General features: G+C 52.2%; 2 protein-coding genes across 2 annotated transcripts in view; one reads left to right on the top strand and one right to left on the bottom strand.

The window, feature by feature from the left end:
- Window positions 1-4,862, top strand: part of g3bp1 (GTPase activating protein (SH3 domain) binding protein 1) — a 5,627-nt gene extending 765 nt beyond the window's left edge. Inside the window, exons 2-12 of the mRNA XM_076139818.1 lie at window positions 864-978; window positions 1,445-1,526; window positions 1,721-1,894; window positions 1,977-2,067; window positions 2,159-2,252; window positions 2,530-2,791; window positions 2,871-2,975; window positions 3,107-3,230; window positions 3,415-3,540; window positions 3,664-3,773; window positions 4,152-4,862. Of these exons, the coding sequence (XP_075995933.1) occupies window positions 884-978; window positions 1,445-1,526; window positions 1,721-1,894; window positions 1,977-2,067; window positions 2,159-2,252; window positions 2,530-2,791; window positions 2,871-2,975; window positions 3,107-3,230; window positions 3,415-3,540; window positions 3,664-3,773; window positions 4,152-4,400 (1,512 nt within the window). The 5' untranslated portion in view covers window positions 864-883 and the 3' untranslated portion in view covers window positions 4,401-4,862. The remainder of the gene's footprint in view (window positions 1-863; window positions 979-1,444; window positions 1,527-1,720; window positions 1,895-1,976; window positions 2,068-2,158; window positions 2,253-2,529; window positions 2,792-2,870; window positions 2,976-3,106; window positions 3,231-3,414; window positions 3,541-3,663; window positions 3,774-4,151) is intronic.
- Window positions 4,863-9,499: 4,637 nt separating this feature from the next.
- Window positions 9,500-10,000, bottom strand: part of LOC142990080 (glycine receptor subunit alphaZ1) — a gene marked incomplete at its 5' end in the record, with an annotated part of 14,678 nt that continues 14,177 nt past the window's right edge. The window contains one exon of the mRNA XM_076139817.1: window positions 9,500-9,958. Coding sequence (XP_075995932.1) covers window positions 9,674-9,958 — 285 coding nt within the window. The remainder of the gene's footprint in view (window positions 9,959-10,000) is intronic.

Here is a 10,000-nt window from a genome sequence, read left to right as displayed (position 1 = left end):
TGCCGGGCCCTGATCCGGACCTAGGCCCTTGTGCACCTCCAGCTTTCGCGGGCCGCTGTGCGTTACCGAGTCCAGGTTAGATCAGGACCCGACGGCGGGGCCGGGGGGTACCGGGGCCGGGGGGCACCGGGTCTGTGGCTGCATGCGGCCGCTGCTTCCTCCCTGAGACTCCCGGAGTGTTGTGGAGTCTCAGGGAGTGGGGTTGATGCAGGGAGCTGCTGCTCCCAGTCTGGACCAGTGTGGACCAGCAGGCTCCAGTGAGGGTCTGTGGGGTCCTGGGGCTCCAGCCAGGGTCTGTGGGGTCCTGGGGCTCCAGTGAGGGTCTGTGGGGTCCTGGGGCTCCAGTGAGGGTCTGTGGGGTCCTGGGGGTCTCAGCATGAGGACGGAGGTGTTGTGGTGTTTGTCCCTCCTCGGATTCCAAAGTGAACTAGGGAGGGAAGGATTCAAGGAGACAAGATGGAAACATGTAAAGACCCTGAATACACACGTGTGTGTGTTGCTCCAGCAGGTTCAGTGTGTGTGTGTTTGTTAGTTCCCTCAGCTGTTCCTGTGAGGATGGAGGTCTCTGGTGGTTCACTGGTGAAGTGAGGTGACCTTTGACCCTTTAACAGCAGCTGTGTGTGTGAGGGTCTGAGGGTGTGTGTGTGTGTGACCTGCTGGGCGGTGCGATCTGTCACCACCTGCCTGCTGACCTCATGTGGTTCCATTAGATCATCACTACTGTGCAGGTAACAGCTGAGTGTAAACAGGATCCTGGCTGCTCTTTGTTCGATGTATAAGATCCCAAACCTGCTGCAGACCCTTCAGTGTGTGAAGCAGGACCTCTTCCTCACTTATGGCTCCTCCTCTTCTTCACCCCACAGATTTCCACTTAACCAAAGAAATGGTGATGGAGAAGCCAAGTGCCCAGCTGGTCGGGCGAGAGTTTGTCCGACAGTATTACACGCTCCTGAACCAGGCGCCCGACTACCTGCACAGGTACGTGTGTGTGTGTGTGTGTGTGTGTGTGTGTGTGTGTGTGTGTGTGTGTGTGTGTGTGTGTGTGTGTGTGTGTGTGTGTGTGTGTGTGTGTGTGTGTGTGTGTGTGTGTGTGTGTGTGTGTGTGTGTGTGTGTGTGTGTGTGTGTGTGTCCGTCCAATCAGGACGCTGTGTGTGTGTCCATCAGGACTAAGTGTGAGTTCAGCATTAAGGATGTGGGCCTGGTTCTGTAGCCCTGGTTCTGTGGGCCTGGTTCTGTAGCCCTGGTTCTGTGGGCCTGGTTCTGTGGGCCTGGTTCTGTGGGCCTGGTTCTGTAGGCCTGGTTCTGTGGGCCTGGTTCTGTAGGCCTGGTTCTGTCGGCCTGGTTCTGTAGGCCTGGTTCTGTGGGCCTGGTTCTGTGGGCCTGGTTCTGTGGGCCTGGTTTTAAAGCTGTGTTGACCTTGATGAGTCTTTGTCTCTCTCTCAGGTTTTATGGGAAGAACTCGTCTTATGTTCACGGCGGCCTGGACAACAACGGCAAACCAGTGGAGGCGGTTTATGGGCAGTCTGTAAGTGCACACACACACACACACACACACACACAGTGGGCGTGTCAGTCAGAGCACTGATCTGGAAACATCTGGAATCATGAGGCAGCTGACGAGAGAGGAAGTACACAGAGTTCATTTAGACCCTAAACGCACAAACACTCACACACTGCGTCCCACACTGACCTCTGCCCCTCCTCCCCCCTCCCCTACAGGAGATCCATAAGCGTGTGATGGCCCTGAGCTTCCGTGACTGCCACACTAAGATCCGTCACGTTGACGCCCACGCCACCCTGAACGAGGGCGTGGTGGTGCAGGTGATGGGCGAGCTCTCCAACAACATGCAGCCCATGAGGAAGTTCATGCAGACCTTTGTGCTGGCGCCTGAGGTTTGACCTTTGACCCCGTGTCGATCTTGACAGAGTTGTGTAGATAGAAGCTGAGACTGAAGCGACTCTTCTCCTCCTGCAGGGAACCGTCGCAAACAAATTCTACGTCCACAACGATGTGTTCAGGTACCAGGATGAAGTGTTTGGAGACTCGGACTCTGAGCCCCCTGAAGGTGAAGCACCGGGTCCCTGGGTCAGGTCTCTGTCTGGGTCAGCTGAGAGCTTACACTGCTGTGTGTGTGTGTGTGTGTGTGTGTGTTTCAGAGTCTGAGGACGAGGTGGAGGAGATGGAGGAGAGGGTTCCATCGCCCGATGTCACTCAGGAGGAGGCGTCGCCCTTCTACGAGCCGACGCCCTGGTACGTTTGTAAAGTCACGACATGAAGCTGTGTGTGAGAGAGAGAGAGAGAGAGTGTGTGTGTGTGTGTGTACAATGATGAGCAATGGACCTGTGCCCCAGGTGACCTGTGCCCCAGGTGACCGGTGCCCCAGGTGCTGGTCTGGACTTGTAGATGTTTGTCCTCTCAGTCTGGTGGAGCTCCAGGCTTCTTGAGGTCCAGGTTACCAGGAGGACCAGGAGGACTGAGGACCTGAACCCTTCAGAGCCGTCCCATAACATGGATTCTTCTCTTGTAGTCCTGAGCCGTCCGTTCCCGGCGAAGATGAAGAGGAGGAGGATGGTGAGGAGGAGGAGGTGGCGAGCCCTGACCCAGAGCCCGAGGTGGAGAAGGAGGCCGAGGCCGCGCCGGCGGAGCCCAAACCCGAGACCGCGCTGGAAACAGAGACGCATGCCGACGACCAGACAGAGAAAAGCCCCCCCGCCTCTGCCCCGCCCACCACAGAAGCCGCCGCCACGCCCGCTGAGCCCGCCCCCCCCGCCGCTCCAGAGGAGAACAGGGTAAATAAGACGCAGCGTTAAGCCGGCCCGCGTTCACGCCGCAGCACAATCCTCACTTCCTGTTTCCTGTCCGCTGCAGCCGTTCTCCTGGGCGTCGGTCACCAGTAAGAACCTCCCACCCAGCGGGGCCGTACCCGTCTCAGGGATACCCCCGCACGTGGTCAAGGTCGCCCCCACAGCGCCGGTACGTCTCACGCCTGAGCATCACACCTGAGCATCATGTGACACCTCAGGTCACCTACTGTGTGTTCTAACTCTGTGTGTGTGTGTGTGTGTGTGTGTGTGTGTGTGTGTGTGTGTGTGTGTGTGTGTTAGCCCCGGGTGGAGGTGAAGTCTGAGTCCCAGACAGCAGCACAGAGACCCCAGAGAGACCAGAGGCCGAGGGAACAGAGACCAGGAGGAGCAGGGCCCCCCCCAGTGCACAGAGGACCACGTCCAGGTACACACACACACACACACACACACACACACACACACACACACACACACACACACACACACACACACACACACACACACACACACACACACACACACACACACACACACACACACACACACACAGTCTTGTGGCCATTGGTGCTCACACACACGCTCTCTCTCTCTCTCTCTCTCTGTTTCAGCGAGGGAGGGGGAGCAGGGTGAGTCTGAGGGTCGCAGGGTGGTCAGGTACCCGGACACACACCAGCTGTTTGTGGGGAACGTCCCCCATGACGTGGACAAGACGGAGCTCAAGGAGTTCTTTGAACGTGAGTCACTCTGATGGCACCTGGACTGACCTCTGACCTCTGACCTCTGAGCCAGCAGCTCCTAGGTTAAGACTCTCTCTCTTCTGTGAGTAACGTCCCTGTCCCCTCTGTCTGTCCCCTCAGAGTACGGGACGGTCCTGGAGTTGAGGATCAACAGCGGAGGGAAACTTCCAAACTTTGGCTTTGTTGTGTTTGACGACTCTGAGCCGGTGCAGAAGATCCTCAGCAGCCGGGTGAGCGTTACCATGGAGACACACCTGCTTTAGCTCCGCATCATGGGTTAAACTAGTTCTACCCTCACGTTGCTCATGAGCACTCAGGCAGAGACGATGTGTTTGAGGACCAAAGATATAAAAGGAAATAAAGGAATCATCAAAGAGAACAAGGTTAAGAAAGTGAAGGCGGAGTTTAAGAGACTTTAACTGATGAAGCAAACAAACACCTTTAGTTTAGGTGTTAGGTTAGATTCTTTATGAGCTTTACTCCAACTTTGTGTTTAAAAATATTTAGAGGTCCTTGGGGGGCCTGCAGGTCCTTGGGGGGTCTGCAGGTCCTGGACCCCTCAGCATCAGTGGACTGAGGCTAAGTTCTGGTTCTTCTGTGTCCTTCAGCCCATTAAGTTCCGAGGTGACGTCCGTCTGAACGTGGAGGAGAAGAAGACCCGGTCTGCCAGGGAGGGCGACAGGCGGGACGTGAGGCCTCGTGGTCCCGGTGGCCCCGGCGGTCCCAGAGAGCGGATAGGAGGGGGCGGCGGCCCCCGCGGCCCCCCGGCTCGCGGAGGAGCAGCACAGAAACCCAGCTTCGGCTCCGGGCGAGGCGCCGGGCCCGGAGAGGGCCGATACTCCACCCAACGCCAGTGAGGCGCCCGGATCCAAACCTGAGCTCCATTACCATAGAAACCACCCGCTTACTCCTTAAGTCCAGATTAAGTCAAAGTGCAGCAGAAACCCTCAGAGCTCAGAGTGTGAGGCGTCGTGTGCAGAAGTGTGTCTGTTCTTAATGGGACGCAGGTTTGTTTGGGTCAAAGGTCACCCCCCCCCCCCCCCCCCCCCCCCCCCATTCTGTTCTATCTGGACTTTGTGTCTTTTATTGTTGTCATGCCGACCCTGATCAGAGCCTGAAGGCTTCAACACGTCGTTCTTCCGCGTTCTCTCCTGTTTCTTAAAGGAACGTGTCTTTACTGCTCGAGCGGTCCTGTGTATCGCTGCCAGCGTGTGAGCGATGATCCGTCTTCTCTTTCTACTCTGAGCGCCGTCGGCCCGGCGACGCCCTTTGTCATTCGTCAAGTTACAAACGAGCGATGAGAGAACTAAATTAAAGATTTACTGTTTTAAAGAGCGACTCTCTGGTCTTACGTGTGTGTGTGTGTGTGTGTGTGTGTGTGTGTGTGTGTGTGTGTGTGTGTGTGTGTGTGTGTGTGTGTGTGTGTGTGTGTGTGTGTGTGTGTGTGTGTGTGTGTGTGTGTGTGTGTGTGTGTGTGTGTGTGTGTGTGTGTGTGTGTGTGTGTGTGTGTGTGTGTGTGTGTGTGTGTGTGTGTGTGTGTGTGTGTGTGTGTGTGTGTGTGTGTGTGTGTGTGTGTGTGTCAGATTGTTTCCATAATGGATCTGTGTGTTTGTGCTCCTAAACTGGAGCTCAGTCTGATCTGATGGCGGACGAGCGCCGCTCTGGATCAGCTGCTCTGTGAGGCTCAGTACTTCAATGTCCAGCCACCAAAGTGGGCGTGGCTCAGAGAGGTCATCATGAGGTCATCATGTTCCTGTCAAAGCGCCTCACTGCTCTGATGTCCAGCTCGTCTTCTGGACGGTGTGAGAGAGCGGACCTGAGGTCAGTGTGGAGCTGCTCTGTGAGGCTGCTCTGTGAAGCTGTTTGTAAGATGCCGATTCAACTCTCACCAGAGTTTAACCCTTTATGTTTCCTTCTGCTGGTAAAGACACTGTAGTGTTCTCTCTGTGTGTGTGTGTGTGTGTGTGTGTGTGTGTGTGTGTGTGTGTGTGTGTCTTTGCTCGTCTCATGGATTCTGGAGGTCCTGAGTGTTTTTCTGTATTTCCATGAGGAAAAGTCTCAAAGTGTCACTGAGCTGCTGCTCTCCCGTGATGGGACAGAGCGACACAGTGCTGCTCTGTCTCCCTCTAAAGGGTTAAATAAAAACAACCTGTGGAGGCGTTGGTTTGCACTTTTTAATCCGTGTTCTTCAGAGGTTACAGACGCTGGAGTGGAGTAACAAAGATGAAGATCCAAATCAAAAACAGGTAAAGAGAAGTTTGTTCAGAAAACCTTTAATCGTTAATAGAATTAGTATTATGACATATTTCAATAAATATTTAGATATATACAGATACAGCAGAAACGGTACATTCTTTTTTCTCTTCAAATTGCTTCACATTTTTTTGTACAAGCCAAAAATATCTGCCATCGTATTTATATTCATGCAAAATATTGAGTTTCTCAGATTAATGAAAATAAAAAGGATTTGCTGATCTTTTCTTCCATTTTTTTTAATAATCCTGCTTTGATGTGCACTCTTCAGATTAGAAGCCTCCTAATTTAGCAAATCAAATGGGTGCACTTTGTGCCAATACACAAGAGAAGCGAGTAAAGCAAAATTAAGGCCATTCCGACTTGTGCAAAGGAAATGAATCAAACAGAACCGTATAATAATCAGAACCATCCTAATGTTCCCTTCAGCTCACAGCAGAGGAGTCTGGCTGTGACTCTGGCTGTGACTCTGTCCCGCTCTCCCCACGCCCCGGTGTTGGGTTGTACCTCACACACAACCAAACACAACAGAACCAAACAGAACCTCCAGAACAGAACCGTTCATCGTCCACAAATCAAATCATGCTACTTTAAAATTTCTGAACACAACTTTGTAGAAACTTCCAAAAACGTCCTCCATTCCCTTTTTATCGCATCTCTCCCTTATGCAATATAAACCCGCCGTCTCGTCTGGCGTTAGGCCCCTCCCCCCCCCCCCCCCCCACCATACGATACCCATAAACACAATGGCGACGCTACTAAAGTCCAAAATGAGGATGGAACAACAAACAGGACGCCTGAGGCAGGGAATGACGGAGGTTGAACCGATGCGTGATATGCTTGTAGGTCCACGGTTTCCGTTTGCATGTTCAACCTCCTTATGGCACAAGAAGAGATGTAACGCTCAGACTGGACCGCTGTGTGGGCGAGACATCGGTGAACAGCGCTTGTGATTTGAGCGACTGGGACTCAGTCTATGGCACAGGATGAGTGAGTGGCTCCGCTCAGCATCAGCCCAGTCAGGCTGAGGCCGCGCTCAGAGCGGAGGCTTGGCTACAGAGGCTGAGATGTTTGGGCAGGAGAAGCTACATGAAAGAAGAAGAAGAAGAAGAATCACTCTGCTGCTCAGTGGGGAACAGAAACAGGAAGCTTCTTTGCTTTGTCTTCAGAGAAGTGAAGATAGAAGATCGATCTTGGATTGTTGATTCAGAGGTCAACGTGTGTGTGTGTGTGTGTGTGTGTGAGCTGAGGACAAAGTCTGACAGCAGGTGAACCTCAGATCTGTCTGTGTCTCATGTCTTCATGTTTCCTTGAGGCCTTTCTTGTTCAGATCCGTGTTTCCTTCTCTTCCTTGATGGCTGAATTCTTGGAGCTGTTGTCACTTTGACCAGCTGATCACGTATGTTCACATGATGGTGTGTTGATTCCTTTGAGTAAACCAACAGCTGTTATTCCTTTGTGACTTTGATGGATTAAGTCCCACTCTTCCACAGACATGTTTAATATAAGATTTCAGCACAAACTCCCCATGTGTTTGCATATTTACATGAAGGGCTGTTTGAGGGATTTCCCATGATTCCTTGCACACTCACACCTGGCTGGTTGGTGCTTCGCTGCTCGGAGCATTTGGACTCAGCTAAGAACATTCTGGCAGATTATCCGGAACCTTTTCTCTTCCCACTCTGCATGACAAACCAAACTGTGTGTGAAGAGAAGTTCTGCTCTGTTTGAGGTCGAGGCCTTCGATGATCTGAAGCTTTTTCTCTGCATAGTTTGAGGCAAAGCGTTTCTATGGCACTTCCACTGTAATGTGAAGTTATGCTGGAATGTAAAGTGGCTGCATGAGTGTAGCATAGCCCTTCAGATCAGTCTAACACACTATTATAGAAGAATATGACACCTTTCATTTTGTCACTGGGATGACGTCATTCGGACAAAAACGCAGAAACATCTGAGAATAAAGTGAAGAACACAAAGGATGAGCAAACATTATGACATCCTCACACACACTCACACCTCTGCCCGACCACCCAGACGGAGCGCACAGTGACATGTCGGCTGCAAGCTGAGCTGAGGGCGCTTATATCGAAAGTGTGTCTGCTCTATGTTGAGGTGCCTGCAGGAAGAGCAAAAGCCTCTATGTGCTTCAATTTCTACTCTTTATGATTTCTGCCGCTCATCTTCTCCATCCATCTTATTGCTATTGAGGCAATCGACCAGTGAGGGCGCTCTCCCAGCATGCATTGGGCAAAAGGCGAGGGAACACTGGAGAGAGAGTTTTATTGAGGCTTCCTCCTCTACGGCCCAGCGAGCATCAGCAGGAGAAGCACAGTGGAGATGGAAGCTAAAGGAAACTAAAGGAACAGAATTGCATATACCAAGAATTGCATAGAGAAGCGCGGTGGAAATAAAACCGTACGGGCGCAGACGATGGAGCTCCTCCCACACACCTGGGACAGAGGGACGGGCTGACGCTCTATGCAGAGGATGTGGCTCTTTTGTTTGGCAGCTGCTTTGGTGCACGTGGATGAAACAGTTAATTAAGGTACAACAGGTGTTTATAATCTGTATAAGTTTCTACATACGTCCTCTCAGCTGGGGACAGGAAGTGTGTGTGTAGGGGATCAAAGCATGGAAGCACTAAGAAGATGTTTCAGTCCCAACAGGAGGAGGGAAGGGGGCTCAGGTCCAGGGTTCAGGGGTCCAGGGGTCCAGGGTCCAGGGTCCAGGCAATGAGACAGAAGATCAGAAATTCATGTTACAAAGAACAAAATCCAAAAGCTGGTGAGGAGACATGGATGCAGCGCCGCCTCCAGGCGAGACGTGTGAGCTGCAGGTCACCGCACGGCCGCGAGCCGTGACACATGTTCACTCGGCCCGGGAATTACAAACCCAAACAAGAACTGCAACATGAAATGGGATCAGGACCGGCAGAGGAACGTCCACCGCAGCTCGTGTCTCCACTTTAGTTATGTTTTCTCCGTCCAGTCGTCTGAGCGATGGCAGCATCGGGCCGCCATCGGGCCGCCATCGGGCCGCCAAACCCCCAAGAGTCTGCAGTTCAAGGGTATGATGGGCGGGGGAGGGGGGAGCGCTGACGAGTGCCTGCAAGTCACGTTTGAAGCAAATCTATACATATAGACCTCCATATGTCTCAGTATGGATGTGTATATGTAGGTATATAGAGATAGATAAATAGATCCTTGATCCTTGCTTTAATTCTCTGCTCCGCCTTTGATCCTTTTGTTTTTTTAGGGGTGAAAAATCCCTCATTTTCAGGAAATAAACATTTTTTTCCCCCAATTAAGATAAATATGAATATATTACAGTGCTGAATGCTTCTGCCCCCCCCCCCCCCCCCCCCCCCCCCATCCCAACATACTGTTTTATATAATTATATATCTTTCTTTAGGTTGTAACACACAAAATAATTTAAATGAAATACAAGACCTTCTCTTTGTCTTTCCAGTCCATCTGCAGACGCACGTCTGACCTTTACTGCTGCCTTCCTCATCTTTTCTGTAATATATTGCCACATTCATATTTCATGCATTTTACTGCATTGCTATTGCACCGATCCGGATCACTGAGGAGGAGGAGGAGGAAGAGGAAAGAGGAAAACAAAGCATTACAAATCTGAAATAATACCAGGGTTTAGGCCGGGTGAAGGGGGGGGAAGGGGCAAAGAGCCACTCGGCCTTCATCAGGAAGAGGAAGAGGTCGGTGGAAGACGAGGAGGAAAGGCTGTGGGTTTTGGCGGTGAAAAAGAGGCGACGACATCTCGACATCTTCAAGTCTCATATTTCTTTCCGCCTTTCCTTCTTTCGTTTCGTCCTGTTTTGCTCTTTGCTCTGCTCTCTCCTCCTCCGCTGCTCCACTACTGCTTGTGGATGTCCTCGCTGCGGATGATCTTGTAAGTGATCCAGTAGAAAATGTTAAAAATGAGGAAGACGAGCGGGAAGGCCACACGAGACACCGTGTCGATGCGCTTGGCCCGGCCGATGAACAGCTTCTTCATCTCCTCGATGCTCTTCTCCGCCGGGGCCGAGGCCGGGGCGTTGTTGTTGTTGCCTTTGATGGCCATGCCGTCCTTGGCCTGCAGGCAGGCGGGGCCCATGCCGTAACCGGGGAAACTGAAGCGCCCTTCGCCCGTCTCATCCTCCTGCAACACAGGCCAAGACTCAGGCTGTTAGGAACCAGAGAG

This window comes from Genypterus blacodes, unplaced genomic scaffold (assembly GCF_046128005.1).
Source record: "Genypterus blacodes isolate CSIRO-AG114 ecotype Tasmania unplaced genomic scaffold, CSIRO-AGI_Gbla_v1 ptg000458l_1, whole genome shotgun sequence".
Taxonomy (NCBI): domain Eukaryota; kingdom Metazoa; phylum Chordata; class Actinopteri; order Ophidiiformes; family Ophidiidae; genus Genypterus; species Genypterus blacodes.
Note: the sequence above shows the minus strand (reverse complement) of the source record. Positions and strands in the feature narration are given on the sequence as shown.